This window comes from Liolophura sinensis, chromosome 11 (genome assembly GCF_032854445.1).
Source record: "Liolophura sinensis isolate JHLJ2023 chromosome 11, CUHK_Ljap_v2, whole genome shotgun sequence".
NCBI classification, from domain to species: Eukaryota; Metazoa; Mollusca; class Polyplacophora; order Chitonida; family Chitonidae; genus Liolophura; species Liolophura sinensis.
In genome coordinates, this window is record NC_088305.1 from 11,727,341 (window position 1) to 11,748,755 (window position 21,415).

Here is a 21,415-nt window from a genome sequence, read left to right on the forward strand (position 1 = left end):
TGTCCCTGGACAAGAGCCAGGTATTTGAACCCAGGTGGTTATATTAAAGACCATTGGGCCACAGAACAGGTCTCATCTTGTATGAATGTATGCTGGGAGGGGGTTGGGGGGGGGGTTGGGGGGGGGGGGGGTTACGGCCTACTTAACAATTTTTTCCGTGATATGTCAACAATGCATCATTGCTAAGACGACGAAGGTATGTGTACATATACTGTGTCTTCTTGTGGCAGGACACCAAAGTCCATGACACCAAACTTCTGCTGTAACTGTGGTATCGAAGACACCGGACATGACACCCCACCTAGTCACATTATACTGACACCTGGCCAACCAGTCCTGTTTCCTTGCTCTAACCTCTCCATGCTGAGTGTCAAGAGAGGCAGCAACAAGTACCAATTTTAAAAGTCTTTGGCATGACCTAACCGATGTTTCATTTTGGGTCACCTTATCTTGTGAATGAACAATATTACAGTGTATGGTTGAACATCGCATCAGCAATATTTCAGTCATATTGTGGTGGCCTCATCTGATAATGTGGAATACCGATTATCCCATTACCTGGCCCTGAACATGTTTTGTCATTGTTCTGGATGAAACATGTGGCCTACTGAATATCCCATCACCTTATGTAAGTGGCCCCGAACATGTTTTGTCATTGTCCTGGAAAAAACTTGTGAACTACTGTATTTCAGCAAGAAAGCTTAGCATTTTTAAAGTCACACATTTTGCTTGATTCTGATTGATTCATCCACCATACAGGGAGTTTCTTTTGGTGAAGTTTAGTTACCCTAAATGACGTAAAATATCATCCATGACTAAATTGCTCATTTTTCCAGAATCTGGGAATTTTGTTGATTTTAGAAAGGTGCTTTGAGAGGTGTTTGTAAGGTAGGATGACATCCTACTGGGAAAATGTAAATTTGAGCACCAGAAGTAATATCTCATGACATTTATTTGCCTCCAAAAATGCTCTTTTGTGGTCAAATTTTTAGGGCATTCACAGTACTTTCTCATCAGAAATTACTAAAGTGTAGGTAATCAAAATATCATTTCAAGGCTTCTATGTGGTTCTGAAAATGCATTATTACATACCAATACTAGACTTCAGGCGAAATACACTAAAGTCCATTCTTCAATACAGTAAATTCCATAAATTCCATTCTTCAATACAGTAAATTCCATTCTTCAGTAAATTCCATTCTTCAATGCAGCAATATCCAGCTTTGGACACTGTATTAAACAAGACAATATGCTTGTACCCTCTAAACCTCAAAGCTGTAGAGTTAATGTTAATATTAAGTGTTACATACATGTGTGTGTTGGTAAGGCTCTTTGTGTTTAGTGAAAGTAAAACCTATGCAGGCCACAAGAGACTAAACAAAGAGTATAATGTTACAGCCTGACTTACATAACCACTGCACAGGACCCAACATGAGCATGCTCAGGTTGTGACAAGAATGCATGATTATATGGTCTGGTGCTACATCAGCAAAATTTCAGCCATACCGTGAGAAAGTTCTGGTAAGAGTCACAAAAGTACCCATATCAGTGAGACTATGGAACAGAGCGTTCTCATCTATGACATGACGATGAGTGTGGAAAAACCAGACATGCTGGACATGCAACTATAAAATGGGGATTTACATGTACAGACACTGGGGACTTTTTGGGATTCAGTCTGTGTATTACTGAAACACATGACTTTAGAATTTTCGAAAGAACACACTCTAAAAAGAGATTTGGACAAGCTCGAATTATAATGTTCCATTTATCTAAAAAAAATTTCAAAAGTAAAATGTTTTATGTTTTAAAACCTTACAAAATAAACCCATGTAACCTCAATAAATGCACGTTCATGCCAATCAACAACTGCTTTCGTCATTTGTGTAAAACTGTCTATGGGAGAAAAAATGGTGTGTGCAATAAACAGCCATATGCTCTCTATAAAAAAACAAAGGTGATTATAAAACGAACCAACAGATGTAAGTCCACTAACGCTAAAAAGTGTAATCAAAAATGCTCAGTTGCGATGCCATTTACAAGAAATTATAAGTATTAACATACGTTGTACTTGTGCACTGGATATGTACAGTGTTAGTACAGCCAATACATTTGTACTGGATAAGACTAGACAGTTCCATTGCACCAGGAAATACATACATTAGTAATGAGAAGACATACTCATTCTTATTTCATGCAATACCAAGGTTAAAGCCAGGACCCATTCCTTTTTATAACAACCGATGATCATGGTAAAATCCACTTATCCTAGAATTTTGCGTTCATTCTCTTATCAAAACTGGTGGCATATATAATACACCTGTCTCCTGTCATTAAATAACTGATCAACAGTGAAGGAATCCTTTCATCTGATTTGATTGATTGTCACCTGTGCATAGAGCATGGGACTGTAGCGGCAGTAACCCATAAGCAAAGCCAGTAAGCCTGCATCAATAAACAATTCTTAATCTAGGAGTCGAAAGAAACATTTGTGTACCAGTCGTCAACTAAAACAGATGTTTCCGGTCAATAATTGCAAGGCCCTCAGTAAACTGTAGGTTAATTCCCAACATGACGTTTAACACAGACCACCAAAGAGCTAAGAATCTAAATAAACCACTCAACAGTTTTCAATGATGTTGGAAAGATGCAAGGAATGTTTGAAATGAATGACTGAAACCAGTAGTCAAATCATGTACCATGCCTGTATATAAGCTGTTAATCATGAAGATGTGTATCTCAGTTGCACACTGATTGCAACTGTTCATAAGCTGTTAATCATGAAGATATGTATCTCAGTTGCACACTGATTGCAACTGTTCATCTATCCAATGTGACGATCTAATTCAATACAATGAATATACAGCCACTGGCTCGGAATAATACAATGCAAAGGTACACCTGTACATATAAAGCACTTGGTTGACCATGATGCATCTGCGAACTCAATAGGTGATGGAATGTTCAGTCTACAGTTGTATGGTCAGGTGAAAAGAAACTCTAATAGAGACAGGTCTGACCACACAAAATGACCACCTAACAATCCTACATGAGCAAACTAAAACATTAATGAAAAGAACCTAGTGCATTCAGCATGCATTCAATAAAAACACAATATAGCTGTAAACAACACAACAGTCCATGTGCACTGCTCACTTTTGAATTCGCTTCATGGATGACAAAGACGCACATATAGAATTTAGGGAAGAATGCAAATGTCAAATCCCCCGAGGCGGTTTGTACAACTGGATCATAAGCTAAGGTGATGGTAAATTCAAATCTTCTCGATTGATAGTTTGGACGACGGTCAAGTGTAATGTTTTTGAGTTTTCGCTGGTTTATTTAGATTCTTAGCTCTTTGGTGAAACATGTTTCTCTAATCTAATTTCCACTAAAATATTTATTTACTTATTTGATTGGTGTTTTACACAGTACCCAAACACAGAGGCCATCATTATGGTAGGAGGAAAGCAAGTAAAACCCAGGGAGGAAAAAAAAACACGGTATCACGGGCCGCTTGCACAAAGTGATTGTACGTTAACTTGATAGTAACTACCATGGCGGCACATGCTAAAATCATATGTTGCCATGGTAGTTGCAATCATCTTAACCTATGATCGCTTTGTGCAAAAGGCCCCTGCAGTGTTTATACTTCAGCCTACACCATGCACAACTACTTTATAACTTTAAGATACATGTACAAGTCATGTCGTACACAAATCATGTCGTACACAAGTCATGTCGTACACAAATCATGTCGTACACTAGTAGCACACAAGTCATGTCGTACACAAAGTCATGTCGTATACAAATCATGTTGTACACTAGTCGCACACAAGTCGTGTCGTACACAAATCATGTCGTACACAAGTCATGTCGTACACTAGTCGCACACAAGTCGTGTCGTACACAAAGTCATGTCGTACACGTCATGTCGTATACAAATCATGTTGTACACTAGTCTCACACAAATCATGTCGTACACAAATCATGTCGTACACGTCATGTCGTATACAAGTCATAGAAATTCTGCGGTACAGTATCTCTAGCCCGTATCATGCATACCAGTCAACTCATTGGAGTTGCCATCAGATGGAAACTGTGCCATGAAGGATGTGGAAATACGAAGAGTTTTCCTTAACAACATGAAATGAGGCCCATGTGACACTACCTGCTCAGTATGTCCACCAGAATCGCAGATTATTTCATTCTTGCTCAGGTGATTTACTCAAAAGATAAGGATGTAAATAGCTGAGGTATTTCAAAAGCCATCATAGACAAGCATGGTTGTAAGCACACTGTGTTCATCTGAACATACCTGAAAGCCGACATTTTCTACCTGCAGTCCCCATGGCAACCAGGTAACTGTCACTTCACAATCAGGCTTTAGGTACAACGACCAGGTCTGCTTCAATCGCACAGGTAACATATTGATAACAATTAATATTTCCAACTCAGCGATCACGTCCCAAAATATTCCACATTTTCACAGGCAAACAGATCAACATCTCAATCTGACAGTGGCCAAGAAAAAAAATCAGGCAGAAACTGCAGGTAATCTCCGCATACAAGAGTGGATTCTCTCCAAGCGAAACTAGTTCATTGATCAAACACACCTCACAGGTAACTGTTGAGTTACCTGGTTTCTGTTTAGCTCTATAGATGCATGCTACCCTTAACGGTCGAGCTCCCAAGATCATAAAAATCTTCATGTTTCTCGGGGGGTGCCACCAGTAATTGGGTATCGTTAGTATAAATAACTCATTACACCTTGATTGACTACAAGGTATCAATTAGCACACTGCACGCAGCTTCATTTCACAACCATTACACAGGTGTGCACCACCATAACCATCTGATGTAGCTGTACAGTTTATTCCTGTTTAGTCCACAAGAGAATATATGTGTCACATGAGAGCTAGTTCATTATTACTTCATGTTCGGATTACTGTAATATTCAACCCTATTCACGCGTTTGCCTGATGCATATTCTGAAGGCATTATTCTGTGTAGACCATTAAAATTATACTTTTTGTGAAGCCCCGAAATTTGGCCAAAACAATCAATGTAGTTTTGTCTCCAAAATTTAGTAATTGCATTGAAAGCTGCTCTTTCATAAGTGAAAAGGTGGAGGAATTAGGGTACACAAAGTTGAGACTTCAAGATGTCTACTAACATATGTATCTGACTTTTATTGGACATTCGAACGTTCAGATTTATTCACTCATGTCGCAATATTTAGAAATATGGCCGATGACTGACTGTTTTGACAGGGTTACATGTACCTCCCCTTGTAGAGCAGACAACAGAAGATGATCAGTGAGCTTGAAATGTCAGACACGGCATTATGATGTAATCATGCAGCCTGCCAGGTAACGCCAGTTCTGCCATACAAGTCGTTCGAAATTACAAATACTTGATAATGGATTATCGAAAAAAAAAAAGGAAGATCGTATTTGGTTTACTAGACTTCTAATTCGCTTTCAGTCACATTGTTTACATGTGCAAGCCATGAGCAAACATTGCATTGTGGGAATCTTTGTGCTGCATAATATAGTATGTGACATATAGTATAATCCACACTAAATGTGCTCTATATTGTGGGATAGGCAGTTTAGATCAGTGATGAATTTTCCCTCGTAAATCTTTTGACATTGACATTTTTCAAAAAGAATATAGACTCAGGAGATTTAGATACAAGTCAGATGCAACTCACTTTTGTATTTACAGTAGCTGAGCCTAAAACTAACTAACTAAACAAAAAAATTCTAAATCTCATTTAACCTATGTTGTGCCACCTAACAAGTGTTACAGGCTGCACACATGATGTTTTGACGTTTAAAAAGTCTTTACTGGAAGACAGGAAAGCTTCTCTTTGACTAACATTTGATGTTTGGTTTGTTACTTGCACCTAAATCTTATAATAATAATTGCAGCTAATAATACATTTAGTTTAAATTAAATGTCTACAATAGGCAAAACCTGGATATAACAGCTTCAAAAAAAAAAAAAAAAGTATTACAACATATATGTTAGCAACAAAAAAGTGAAAAAGAGTAACCACTGTTTGTTGACAGCATTTTAAGAAAACTATCTATAAATATAGATGATGTTTCATATTTAGAACTGTGACCATACCATTACAGACCTGTATTACAGTATATCTAGAAGTAATCACTTTAAAACTGGACTTCCAAAGACAAATACTAAAGGGAGTTACCATTCCAATGCACTATGACACACCTGGCATTCATTTCTACTGCCCACCTGTGTGTCTAAGGAAATGCTGATTGATTTTCACCCCACCTGAACAACATCAATGATTACCTGATAGAATACCAGTAGTGGTCATAATTTCAGCCAAGTACTTAATTAAAAGTTAAATAATTAACAACTATGAAAGACAGCTGATTGATTTAGAGGAGGAGCAGAGCACATTTAGTGTGGATTATACTATATGTCACATACTATATTATTACACTGTTTGGTCTCTAATTTGCATACATTACAACAAATCTAAAAAAAAAAGATTAATATTTTGACCTGTATTGTCATTAATATGATTATTTAAGCCCTAAGAAACCTTTTCCAGTAAAACAGAAAAAAATAAAAATTTTGCCCGGAAATGAATGATTTTTGTTGGCATTTGTTGTTGTGAATCTTGGATATATCTGCCTGCTTTGAAGTGCACTCCTCTATCATACATGATGCTCGTAACTACATAAATAATAAATATCGAGGTGTGTACTGCGTAAATAAATAAGGAATCCTGATAAGTTTTTCACTACAGAAGAATAAATAATCATGGCCTGGCTTAGACGAAGTATAATTGTCTATCTGTTTACACAGTACTGTGCTAAAAATCGATGGAATAACTTCAAAAGGGCTACACAATAACGCAAAATCGAAACATTTTTCTTTTCTTTTTCTCATTTTGTCATTTGCACTACATGACTTTATCTTGGAAGAGCCATGCACTGTGTAAATTATGTAAGAAAGTATTATGCCTTTAACACTGTCTCACTGCACAATGTGATGTTAATCTTGGTGATATTTATGAGGCATCATTACCAAAATCATCAGTTTAATCAATGAGCTCATACAATCATTTCTTCTAATACACCTAATCAAAGCAATAACTCTTTTATTAATCACTCTCGTACCTTGTGTAGCTGATGATACCCTAACTGATGAAGCTAAAATACCCACAATGTTGTCGGTAATGTTGATGTGTCAGGTGCACGTAAATTAATCAGCTGAACAAAGCTGCCAATGATCAGCTGAGTGAAGCTGCCAGTGTAACCATTTCTTCTACTCCTAAAACACCTGAACTAAACTCTCGACCCAAGTCACAGGAAACTAAGTAATTATACCTGTGTCTTCTCATATTGTATCACAAATTAATGTTTCCAAAAAACATATATAGCTATTTTTGTGCACAATACATATTTTTTGTGCACTAGAAATTTGATGTAAACAAAAGTTATCCAAACAAGGAAGATAGCTACTTGTCTTCCAGTGTCTCTCTCAATTAAGAAACATAAAACCCCAATCTTCCCCACAGTGAAGTCACACACTACATCTGGGTTTATACAGCCCATAACACAAATGAATACAAAGCCTCACAATCACATTCACTCCGGTGTTAGGCTCAATACATTCGCCAGCATTATGGCGAGAGGAAACCCACCTCCATCCACAGGTTGCTGTCAGACCTTCCCATGCATTACATTTTGTACAGGTTTATTTTGTAGTAAAACAGTTTTGCCATATGTATATTTATTGTTTTTATTGTCTTTTGATGTGATAAATGGACTATTAGATATGATGAAATTTTCATGTGCATTATCAGAATACAAACACAGCACAGAGGCTTACACTGTGTTCTTGGGGCTATTCTATATTTCCAACCAAAGCTCAAATTGGTTCAGGACATATCGTTTTCTATTCTTCATTAAGAGTCAGAATATACATCAAACCTTCAGTTAACTGTGTCCGTTTAGTGTCATTTGGACTTTAGTGTTACTATCTGGTGACTGCAGGAAACATCTACCAGTATAAAATAAAGTTTGTTTGATTTATTTATTTGTTTATTTGATCAGCGTTTTTACGCTGTACACAAGAATATTTCACTTAAAAGAGGGCGGCCAGCATTATGGTGGGAGGAAACCGGGCACAGCCCCGGGGAAAACCCTATGCAGGTTGCTGTCAGACCTTCCCACGTACAGAAAATGAAGTTTGAAAACCTAAATATCTAGACCTGTAAGTTTGATGTCCTAACAAGCAATGTTGAGTGACTTGGTTACCATAATGTTTAGAAAAAAACACTGCTGATTTACACACACACACACAGTACCTGTCTGCAGCTGGAGCTACCATCTGCTCTTCTACTATTTCTACTTTTTAATTTTTACTAAACACTATACTCAATGGTTTATAATTTATGCAACAGCAACCATTATATACTCTTATTCTTCAAGCTTTCTGCATGTTTGCAAGATGTTTATTCAAGCACATTCTGAAGGCATTATCCTGATGAAATTTTTTTTTTGCTACCTTTTGCTGGCCAATCCAACCAATACAACTTTGTCTCCAAAATCAAATAATAAGTGCGCATAAAATGCACTGTAAGCTGCTCCTTCATATGCAAACTGGTTAAGGGATTAGGGTAACAGGGTGGAGGAAAAGGGAGTGCCCAGATTAAACCATCGACCTTTGGCAGGTTATGCTGTGGTGCATCTCATTTTGGTGGAATTAAGGCAAGTGGTCATCTGTAAACTTTATGTAAAACTACACCAGAGATCACGTTCAACTGCTTAATGCCACCGAGGGCACGAAAACAACGCTAACGCATGAATGTTGAAACGTCACTGCAGGAGAATGCTACTGAGCCCACATTCTATGTCACCTAGTATCCACATCTTACTATTAGGTCACACGATTACATAGGTAATTAACTCACACTGCCTGGTTCTACTGCGTTTGGACATTGGCGAGGACTTATATGCACCGACAGGTTTCTCAGCACTGCAACAGGTGCAACTATCAGTTATTAATACACCTGTCAATATCCCGTTTGACAATGAAAATTAAAAATGAAAACTTTAACAGAGCACACATTTATACATGTGCATGTGGCCAAAATCCCTGACAGCTAAATAAAAGCAACCAAGTCCTTTCGGTCGAGGGTAAAATGGGGCTCAGTTCTATAACAATATAATGCATCCAACAGTACATGTACACCACTATTGAACAGATCGGGTCAATATGTGACAAGAACCATATATACATAAACAGCACGGACTTCAATGTTTCTAAAATTTTAAATGTACATCGTCGTATGATATGAAAAACATGGATCTTGAGAGAGCTGTAAATCTAAATGTATCTTTACCATGTTGTGAACAGGGCCCGCGGAATTTTACATGGAGCCGACCACAGAAGGAAATTTTTATTGACCTTCAAAACCAGTTATTTGGAAGATACGACAAACGAGTTAGAAAAACGTTAAAAATGGATGAAAATCTGAGAAAATGTTGCTCAGCAGAAGTAATTCCCTGAATAGTGATCAAGGCCACCAAAAACATATGTACATGTACAGAATCTGACCAATGCTCATTCAACAGAATTTTTGTTACCGTTCCAACAATAATAAAATTCCAATTGACAGAAGAAATAAAATACAAATTTGCACTGTGATCTGCATGCATCCAAATACTAGTAGTCTAATATTTTTGGAAGTAGTCCAGGATTTAATTACAAAAATTGAGATCATAATGTTGTAATCAACTCACGAAATATCAACTATAAGCTGAAAATTTAGCAATTACAACAATATATATATGGACACTCAGCTCTCCTGGCTAGAGTAAAAATATTAATAAAAGTTTGTTAGAAGCAATGGCTGTAATTTGATATAGTTCATACATGTGTGTGTTATTACAAGCACACTTGGCTAGGAGGACATGTCAGGGCACTGCTGATGGGCAAAACAGGTAGATTACAGGTGACTTTAGCCCTACACAAGTCTCACTTCACACCTGGCTAGAGGCTGGTCTTTAGCAGTCTTATCTCCTTAGCAGTCTTATCTCCCTATACAACTATCACAAGTAACAGTATACATGTACACAGAATCACACTTACGTGTAGCTGCAGATACTGGAGTAGGGACAGGAACAGGCAAGGTAAAAACACACACAACTGATTACAGGTAACAAACCAGGTACAAATTGTTTCAAGTGTGGTTATAGCACCTGTGTTGGTTTGTGTGGCCAAGAACTGAGGGAGCTAAGTGGGGGTTGGCAGAGTGAGTCTGAGTTTGTTCAATCATGTCTGGACAGGCCAGGTTGTCAGCCCAATAGCTTCATTGACAACAGGGTAGTCCACTCACTGCCTCCAGTGCATTCCTGCCTGCCTGCTGGCCTGACTGACTGCCAAGTACAGTACTACTACCTTCACAGCCTGTTTACACATTAGGCCTAACAGCTCAGCATAGCCCGCCACTACTTAAGCAGGCAAAGGTTAATGTTTGATGCACTGGCTAAACAAAGCAATAGGAGACAGCTATAGAGGTGCAGTTGTTATTAAACATTGGCCTGTATACCGGTAACCCTTGCAAAGCCATATACCTGTACATGTGCATCACAAGTTAATCAGTGTAGGTTACACAGGTAAGCCCAGGTAAAACTCCCTTCCAACTTACACACAACCATGCAGTTTAGCCTTATGTTGCACCCAGTCTTCAGGTGTGGTAATTCATTCATAATTCATGCATAAGCACCTTGGATGACTCTTGCTTGCTCTCTCTTTCTCTCTCTGTCTCAGTGGGCTAAGCTGACCTTAAGCTTTAACCGCCCATTACAAACACTGTGTCACAAACCTTAGCTACATGTGCATCAATACAGAGGCGGGAAATGCTTCACTGACTTAAGGGAGATAACCATGGGCACTTGGCAAGGAAGTCACCTGTGAGGCTCTACATGTGTGAGTCTTCCCAGGTCATGGGGCTCTACACTGGGAGGAGCGGGAAAGGGGTTGAGTTTTACACAGATAATTGTGAAAGTGTGCAGCCCAAATTCCATACGCAAGGCCAGCAGTTGTTTTTTTAGGATCTTCATTGGACTCAGTGTAATACCAAAATATACAATGTACAGCTGATGTTAGAGTTGAGAAAGTCCACAACTTGTTAAACTTGTGAACAGGTTTTGTTGAGGTCACTTTTAAACTGTGCAGAGTATCTTCAATTTGTACTCCAACTTATACCTTGCTAACAATGATACATGCCTTTCATGACAGAGGACCTGGATCCTCTAGCGGTTATTCAGACACTTGTCATGCTAAAGAAGCCTCTCACACACGTAGTTCCCATACCACATCTAATGGTACAAGCTTCAGAATGGTAAATCTGATTATATAAGCTTCAGAATGGTAAATCTGACGATACAAGCTTCAGAATGGTAAATCTGATGATACAAGCTTCAGAATGGTAAATCTGATGATACAAGCTTCAGAATGGTAAATCTGACGATACAAGCTTCAGAATGGTAAATCTGACGATACAAGCTTCAGAATGGTAAATCTGACGATACAAGATTCAGAATGGTAAATCTGACGATACAAGCTTCAGAATGGTAAATCTGACGATACAAGATTCAGAATGGTAAATCTGACGATACAAGCTTTAGAATGGTAAATCTGATGATACAAGATTCAGAATGGTAAATCTGATGATACAAGCTTCAGAATGGTAAATCTGACGATACAAGCTTCAGAATGGTAAATCTGATGATACAAGCTTCAGAATGGTAAATCTGACGATACAAGCTTCAGAATGGTAAATCTGACGATACAAGCTTCAGAATGGTAAATCTGACGATACAAGATTCAGAATGGTAAATCTGACGATACAAGCTTCAGAATGGTAAATCTGACGATACAAGATTCAGAATGGTAAATCTGACGATACAAGCTTCAGAATGGTAAATTTGACGATACAAGCTTCAGAATGGTAAATCTGACGATACAAGCTTCAGAATGGTAAATCTGATGATTCAAGCTTCAGAATGGTAAATCTGATGATACAAGCTTCAGAATGGTAAATCTGATGATTCAAGCTTCAGAATGGTAAATCTGAAGATACAAGCTTCAGAATGGTAAATCTGATGATACAAGATTCAGAATAGTAAATCTGATGATACAAGCTTCAGAATGGTAAATCTGATGATACAAGCTTCAGAATGGTAAATCTGACGATACAAGCTTCAGAATGGTAAGTCTATACGACATTTTTACACCCACTAACACCAATATATAAGGTTTATGTACAGCAATCTGAATACTGTATTCACCCAAAGATTATCATTTTTTTAAGTGACACGTATTGCTTGATTCTGATTGACTGATTCAGTTTATAAGTGCCACTTACAAGCTTTATGTTTCTTAAAGTTTCATTTATTATTTATAAGAAAAGTTAAAGTGTTGGCATCAAAAGTGTCATTTTAAGACCTTTACATGCTTCTAAAAGTTCATTTTTACATGCCAAACTTTAGGTGAAATACGTGAAACTTACTACATGTGCACAAACCTCTTTGTCACACCAACAACGGTACTGGAAGTTTATATTTTGCGCTGCTAATATAACTAACTGTTCATAATGTCTACATGCATGCCCTTCACACCTGATACAATATGGCGTGACAAAATGCGGACCTTGCATCCCTTATGCATGACCTGGATCAACACCGTAGCATGAAGCACTCTGACGAAGACAATCATGCTTCACCTCCACCAACCCTGAATAATTGTGCTCCAATAAGATCTCACTTCCAGTAAGGGCAGGAATGATTATGGATCACTGTCATATAGGCTTCAATGGACAATTTATCTTACACTTGTATGCTGCCACATAAGCATTGATCTTCCATGATAATCTTTTATATTGATAATGAGATATTCAAATGTAACAGTTTCATGATTTGGCGAATCAGAGCACACTACGTAATCAAACACATGCCTTGAAGGCTTTCCACGACAGCTCACTGTCACACAGGTAAAACTCTGAGTCATGGTAATATAACTCATAGATAAACCAGTCATGGTAAACAGACTGGGAGGTAAAGCAGTTATCGCAACAGGATTGACAGATAAATCTGAGTCATGGTAACCAGACTGGGAGGTAAAGCAGTTATCGCAACAGGATTGACTGATAAATCTGAGTCATGGTAAACAGACTGGGAGGTAAAGCAGTTATCGCAACAGGATTGACGGATAAATTTGAGTCACGGTAAACAGACTGAGCGATGAACCAGAGTCATGATAAACTGACTGAGCGATGAACCAGAGTCATGGTGATATGTTTGACAGATAAATTTGAGTCATGGTAAACAGATTCATGTCAGAGATAAACCAGAGTTAAGGGGATATGACTGACAGATAAACTTGAGTCATGGTAAACAGACTCAAGTTAGAGATAAAGCAGGGTCATGGCGATATGATTGACAGATAAATTTGAGTCATAGTAACACGGGCGAAAGATAAATCTGAGTCCTTGAGCAAAGTTTATAGCAGCAAAATAATTTTTTAATCAGCAGTCTGATACCGTGTACAACATGGATAAGTCATCACAGAATTTATGAAACAGAGATCAAATTACAGCCTTAAGATTCTCAGTCAAATAACAAATAAATCTTTTTATCACAAATACATGTCACTGTTGATCTCAAAGAGATCTCAGGATCTCTGCACCAAAATTGTCACATGTGACTGGTTGATGTCTGACCAATTGAAAAGCAGGTACATGTAAATGTAAATTACTTTCATCCTTCTAAAAAACTTTGCAACAATATTTGCAGAAGTTGAATAAATAAATAACAGTTCAGCCATAACAGTCCTACATCTGACAAGCAGTTACCCAGTTATTTCACAACCTGTGCGACATCGCATATTTTATACAACCTCAGAAAAAAAAAAGTGTCAATAGCTCAAATTCTGACAAAAAATTTTGTCACTTATCATGTATATTGATGCTGCTTACATTTATAGTAGAGAAAAAAAAATAACTATTGCAGTGGAAAAGTAAAAAAAGAAAAGAACAGAAAAAAGAGATAAAAAGAAAAGGGAAAAAAAAGGGAAACAAACAAGTAAGATGTTTAAATCCACATCTAAACACACACAAATGTTCTTCTATACTTATTAATCTTGCCTCATGTACATCGGAGATCATACATATCTGATTTATTTATTTATTTACTTATTTGATTTGTGTTTTACGCTGTAATCAAGAATATTTCACTTATACAACAGCGGGCAGCATTATAGTGGGAGGAAATGGGTAGAGCCTGGGGAAAACCCACCACATACTTATCTGATGACCTGGGGCTGGTTGCACAAAGCGATTGAATGCTTTAGTAACTACCATGGCAGTACATGCTTTTGTTGTCATGGTAATCAGTCAACTTAGACTACAATCGCTTTTCTGTGCAAGAGATCCCAGACCTTGGCCTAATTGACCTCTGCTGAATGCAAGGTCAAACATGTATGTAGCTAATCAGATGAATGGATATTATAAACACGGATAGCACATGTGAAAGCAATGCAAGCAGGCCTCTGATTGGCCACTCAGCAGAGTTTGCTCAAATGACATCAGACAAAAACGGTCCAAGATTTACATGCAACAATGCCAAAAGGAAGTTGTCCACAGATGGTTTTGACAGAAACTATAATGCATCTAAATTCTGTCAAGTACTAACTGTGCAAGAAAATAAGTCATCACAAATCCATTAATACCAGTATGACATGTATAATACTTGCATGTGATAAACAAAACATATATATTTCCGATAATTTAACTTTGTTAATAGTATTAATAATCCAATAATAAAAAAAAATATGATAATACTTTGAATGGCAATACATGACTTTTGGCTCCTGATAGGTATAAGCAATATCACAAAATAATGAAGCATGATGCAATCTTATCTTATTTCATATCATCTTAAAGCTTCTTCAAAGAGGCATCATAAACACAACTGATCGAACTGTAGTGAGGATTCCAAGGACATATAAGGGGTTGGGTTGGGTGCGTACAAATATTCAATAACAAAAATTAAATAGAAAACAAAACATCTGATATTTTTCTTAAATCTTTAACAGTTTAACTACATACACTACTTAAAAGAAAAAAATATCCCCTACAAAAATTTTTAAAAAAGGACAGTTTGACTTTTGCACTTTTTTCAATGATTTTTTCTTGGGCGTTAATACAAGCTCACAGCACCTGACACAAAATTTGTTTTGCAAATAAATATATTGCTGAAAAAATGTTGGTTTTTTTTTTTGACTTCATAAAGTCTCTTCCTCATGACATAAATAATTATTGGCATATGCAGCAAAACAGTAAAAATAGCACCAGCATTAAGTGTGGACATACAAATTCATCCAACTTGTAATTTATGCGACATAAAGCATTTTCATCAATATGAGGTAAAAATGCTTACAGTCGTATACAATATCTTCAACCTTGCACACAATACAGCTTTGATTGTTCAGCTTTGTAAATATGCAAAAACGTTTTCACCTTTTATCAGGAAGGGGGACGGGCAGGTGGAAAGAAGCCTTGTGTTCACACAGCAAATTGGCTTCTTACGGAGGTAAGAAATGCCACAACCACATATATACATATAACACAGTATCGTGTATAATTTGATCACAAAAGAACGGACTTTTGTATTCTTTCATGTTGAACTTGCATGAAGTTTACATGTTGGATCAACTCAGACTCAGAGCATTGATATGATTCGTCCATACTGTCTACAGTATCAGAAGAATAGTCAAGGTTTAAGTACAAATTGGCACAAAGATAAGATGTGAATTATTCAGTATCTATGGCCCTAAAGTTGCCGCCAGAATACACCAAAGCTTAAGACCTACAGCATACACTGCAAAAAACAATTGGAAAAAGGCCCACTGTAGTATGTATTGTGGTAATAATGTTAAACTATACAAAACGTTTTGTCAGCAGGGAGCGACTGTGAGGGCAAACTATTCACTTCAATATATATACATATATATATATATATACACACACACATACATACATACATTCATGCCATGCCACTAGAAACAGTAGTAATCACTGTGAGAAAAGACACCCAGCACAACAACAAAGACAAGACTACAATACAGCTACAGATGCTGACAAAAGCATGAGTGTGTACACAAGACACATGCATGAAGGAGAACAAGAGCGCTGCCATCAGTGACCTGTTCTACAAAGCTGTCGCAATGCTGCCTCCAGCGCATTCACCATAGTGACGTATCACTTAAGTGTAAGCTGCCAATGAAACTGCGCAAGCCCCAGTTTGCGACTGCTTCGCAGAACACGCCCCAAGAGCCTAGGTACAGAAAAAAAGTAAGCAGACAACTGACGGTAGTAATGTGTAGTACTGACAAAGTGCTTTTCCAAGTTAAACTCAAAACTAACTAAAAAAAATGAAAAAAAGAAAAACATGATTACATACATACACAAACACTGTCATTTAATTGGTTACATGTGTGATAGTCCCGAAGTGAATCTTCACCATGTAACGCTTTGGTTTAAAGCTAGCACCATCGTCAAATAATATGTACAGCAATAATGGGTCATTTGTTATCATCAATGACCATAAAATGATGGCATCCACAAAAACATGCCCGTGCACACAACATGAACAGTTCAAGAGATGCACACAACATGAACAGTTCAAGAGATGCACACAACATGAACAGTTCAAGAGATGCACACAACATGAACAGTTCAAGAGATGCATTTACATTAGAGGACAAATCTGTTATACACTAGGAATAAAATATATGCTGTGAAATTTGTCACTGGAATGTTCAAAATGCCTATCCATAAAATAGGAAGAGAAAAAACAAATGCAAAAATGAAATTTATAGTCCAGATTGAGTTTTGCCAAACACCACTGACATGTATATTAAAACGGATGTGACACGCAGAAAAATCCTAGATACAATTTACCATGCACGGATAGTCCTGGGTACAACTGAACATGCAAGGATAGACCCCTACAGAGTTCTATTATATACATGTATGACAGCTCATCATGGAGCTTTCATCCCATAACCATGAGAGTTTTGCGGCACCTCCACCAGGCATGACGCACTTCTGACTACCTAAATCCTATCAGGGATTACACTTGGCCAGAATCATACGCTCAAAACAGTCCAGCTTACCTTAGCAGAAAAACAATTTGTAAAAAAAAAAAAAATCTCAAGAACACTGATGTTTTTTTTCACATCAAGCAAAACTCAGTTGGCATCTGAAGCAAACCAGTTGATATTTAAAGCAATTCTTCGGTTCTCAAACTGCCAATAATTCATAACTTTTCGTAACTTTTCCACACTACTATTTCTGATCAAGTATAATCCCTGCAAAAGCCACCTCAAGCACTATATTTCATGCATGCAAGCACTAGAGAGAGAGTCAGGAGTCCAATGCACCTGTTGCTGGTTTCTCCTGTGTAGAGTAGCCAGGTCTGCAGTATGCTGCTCCCGCAAGCGGAGGTCCTCAATGGAATGATCCAAGTTCATCTGATGCCGCAAGATGTCCACAGCATCTCGGTGTTGCAGCTCCATTTCCTGTCTCACACGCTCCATGTGCCGTATTTGCCCCCCATGTTCTTCACGAGACACCGAACCACTGCTACTGGCAATGGAAGTTAAGGAGCCAGAAAGCCTGGGGGAAGAATGCCCAGAGACCAAACTGGCTGAACTTCGACGAGCTTCAAACCTTCTTATTGCCAAATTTTTTTCCTTTAACTCGTGTAATAGTCTACTCTTCTCAAATTCCAAATGAGCTTCACTATCTTTCAATTTTGATTCGATATAATAGAGCTCTTCTTCTAACACACGCTTTTGCCGCATCAACTCTTTTTCAGTTCCATCCTTCTGATACAGTTTCTCCTCTAGAAATCGTTGCTCTTGAATTGTTCTTTCCAGTTGTACTTTTTGTTCACGCAACTTTGATTTCAACCTATCATTTTCTAGAGACTTTCCTGCTAGAAGTTCCTTTTCCACACGCAAATTTTCCTCCAACACTGCTTTCTCGCCAATGACTTGCGATAAAAATTTCTCAGCAGACAGTTTTTCTTCCAGTTTTTTCAACAGTTCATTACGGTGATCTTGGAGGAGGGCCAGCTGCTGACCCATGACCCCGTGGGAGCCATCACTTTCTGAGCTCTCCTCTAAGCGCTCTCGCAACTGGAACACAAGAGCTTCCTGCTGCTTAACACGAACAATCCACTCCTCGTTTTCTCTAACAAGGAATCTGATAGTTTTTTGAGCAACAGCAAGCTTCTGTCTAAGCCGCGTAACATCCGAGCATTCTTCTTCTTCATCATCAGAGAGAGGTTCCATTTGAGAGAGGACACCTTCTTTATTCGCTTGCTCTCTCTCCAGGGCTTCCTGGAGTAGGGCCTTCTCTCGTACAAAAATGTCCTTTGTCTCCTTCATTTCTTTGCTCAAGTCTGCCAACTCATCAGTCAAGTCCAATGACCTCGCAGGACTGGAAGAAAAGCACCTTTCTTTCAAAGCTAGGCCATGTTCACTTCCACTGTCTTCAAACACACTTGGATACGAGGAAGTCTCCCTCCCAGGAGATGAACTATTGCTTGCCTCATTCATAACCGGATACCTGGCTGCTGTTCTCTCTCTGAACCTGGCATCCAATAGGTTCTCTAAACTCCCTCCAGAATTACTAGTTAGCGTGGAAGAAGATTCTACCATAGAAGAACTCTCTTGGGCATGTTTTCTTTCCCCTTCCATACTGTCAGTTGAACTGCTGCATCTCTTCCAATCACTGTTCCGGTCACTTTGCCAAACCCAGCTGGAGACTCCATGTGATTCTGCTTGTGGTGAACCATCACCAGTGTCCTTCACCTTCTGAAGTTCTTCTAGTTTAGCAACTTTTGCTTTCAAAAGTATTTTTTCCATTTCCAGCTGATAGACTTTTTCCTGTAAATTTCCTGTCAACAATGTTTCTGTTTCTGTTTCGGCAAAGCCATCAACAGTATGGATCAAACTAGTTTCGGTTGCAGCATCCTGCTTGGGCAATAACGCCTGTGCCGCCACATGACTGGACATATCGGATGTTGTCAAATCACACAAGGATGACACATCATCCAAACTGTCAGGACTCCTGTCCTCATTCATCAGGGAGGCATCTTCTGCTCCAGCCTCCAGGCTGTCCAAACTGTGCCTAGCAGCTTTATCCAATTCCACATCCCAGTCATATCTCTCTAAATTCCCAGCCACAAACTCAGCACTACCTTCCTTTTTGCCCACCTCCTCTCTGGTGCCAATTCTAGGTTCCAGACTATCCGTAGATCTAGCATCTTCTCCCACAGCTTCCGCACTTTCCTCATGACCTCCAGAAGGCTTCTCAAAAGTCAACCGCACATCCAGACTTGTGATGAAGGCCCTCAGATTCTCATTCTCTTCACGCACTTTCCTAACCTCCTGCAGGAGCTCTTCCTGCATCTTGTCCTGCGCAGACACCTCCTGGGTAAGTTCTTGCAGAACAGTACTACTACTCATCTGTCTAATCTGTTGCTTTAGGTCACCAATGACATTCTCATAGTGTGCAGACCTTGCCACTAGCTGGCTCACTCTGGCCTCTAACATCCATCTATCTCCCGTTCCCTTGTCAAATGCTGAACTGTTGGAACTGTTACCTGTGATGGTGTTCGCAGTGATCTCATCAGCCGGTAAATCTGTCTGGGTCATCACATTGACCTTGTTGTCACCGACAGCTGAGAATCCCCGGCTCTTTTTCTCCATGGCATAACTCATTGATTCCAATTCCTGTTCCAGATTCTCTTTGAACAAGTTCAAGTTTTCCACTTCTAATGTTAAAATGTGGCATTTCTGTTGCAGATCTGACTTTTCAAAGTTGAACAGTTCTCTCTGCTCCTTAATCTTTTGTTGCAGGCTCTCCCTTTCAATCTCTAACTCTAACACACGGTTGTGCATGTCCATATAGGTTGAACTGGAAGCACCAGTCATTTTTGAAGGACTCAATTTAAAAACTTGCTCCTCTAAGTCATTTGCCTTGACCAGCAATTCAACATGTTCTGACTGCAGCTGGTTGAATTTACTCTCAATGTCACACTCCAGACTATCCTCTTCAGATGACGGGAAATGGCACCTTAGAATATCCCTGATGCCAGTCACTGCTTCTTCTGCAGGGCTCCGAATATACTTTTTTTCAGCTGTCTGAAGAGCTTCCTCTAACTCGAAGGAGTTATGCTCAGGTTGCCACTCATCCTGGGAATCTGAGCGGATTTCTGCAGACAGCGGATCCAAGTGATCCGTTTCCGGGACGAAGTCCACGGGTGACAAGTTAGAGTCTTTTAACGATGCATCTGCTTCCGTGGTCAACACGTCTTTTGGAGATACAGAGGCCCCCACCAAATCCAGCAGATTTTCCATATCCTGCTGTTTCTGACGAGATTCTCTCAGCTGCTGCAACAGGGCATCTCTGGTTTCTCCCAGCTCCTATGAATATAACCCAAAACACCTTTGAGCCCCAGAAAAAAAACCCCATCAAACCCTCTGTTACAAATACATCAGTGTACTAAAACTGCCATGCCTTGAAAGCCATTTCACCATTCATAGCAAATAGTCCATTAATCTCCTCACCAAAATTTCAAGGAACTGAAGATCCCATAGATTACAATAAGACAAAACATGAAAGAAAGAAAGAAAGAAAGAAGGAGGAAAGTCTAAGAGGTTGTTACAAACAGAAATTAAAATGTGAAGTAAACAGTGACCTTGTGTTTGAACTACTGCTAAGCTATGACAGGAAACATGAATGGTGAGATTATCAACGCTATTATCAGTCTGAAGACATTTGATTGTCAAAGCGTATGAAAAAAAGTAGTATCTTTATTATGTGGCAGTTCCTTAAAAATTCTTTGTTGTGTAAAACCCTACCCATGGAAAATAGTAGGTCGGAAGGGAATTTTGTTTCTGGCTAATGAAAAAAGATACAAATTTCAACAAAATTAATACCAAGGGGTAAACACCTATAGAAATTCTGACAAAAACTTTTGATTAGTGTCCTTTTTTTGGATGGTCAGTTAAGTTACAGCCAATTTGAACAGATAGAAACCATTCAGTTTTCTTTACCATTTTAATACTAAGGAAGAGCGGTGTAGTTGATTGTTCATGTCAATACTTCAGGCCAGTGGATGTTCAACTAAAACTACCAGTAATACCCTATTAAGGTTTTACTGTTCGTGCACATTCAAATGCTATCCTATCAGTTCAGTGAGCCAGAACCAAGCCATCCTTCAATGTAACTATTCAAAAAATTGTCAAGGAATAGATACGACTCTTATAACGAGACTGACCTTTC

General features: G+C 38.5%; 1 protein-coding gene across 1 annotated transcript in view; it reads right to left on the bottom strand.

Moving 5' to 3' along the window:
- The window catches only part of LOC135478084 (A-kinase anchor protein 9-like), a 90,969-nt gene that overhangs the window by 65,651 nt on the left and 3,903 nt on the right, over positions 1-21,415 (bottom strand). Inside the window, exon 2 of the mRNA XM_064758355.1 lies at positions 17,500-20,553. Coding sequence (XP_064614425.1) covers positions 17,500-20,553 — 3,054 coding nt within the window. The remainder of the gene's footprint in view (positions 1-17,499; positions 20,554-21,415) is intronic.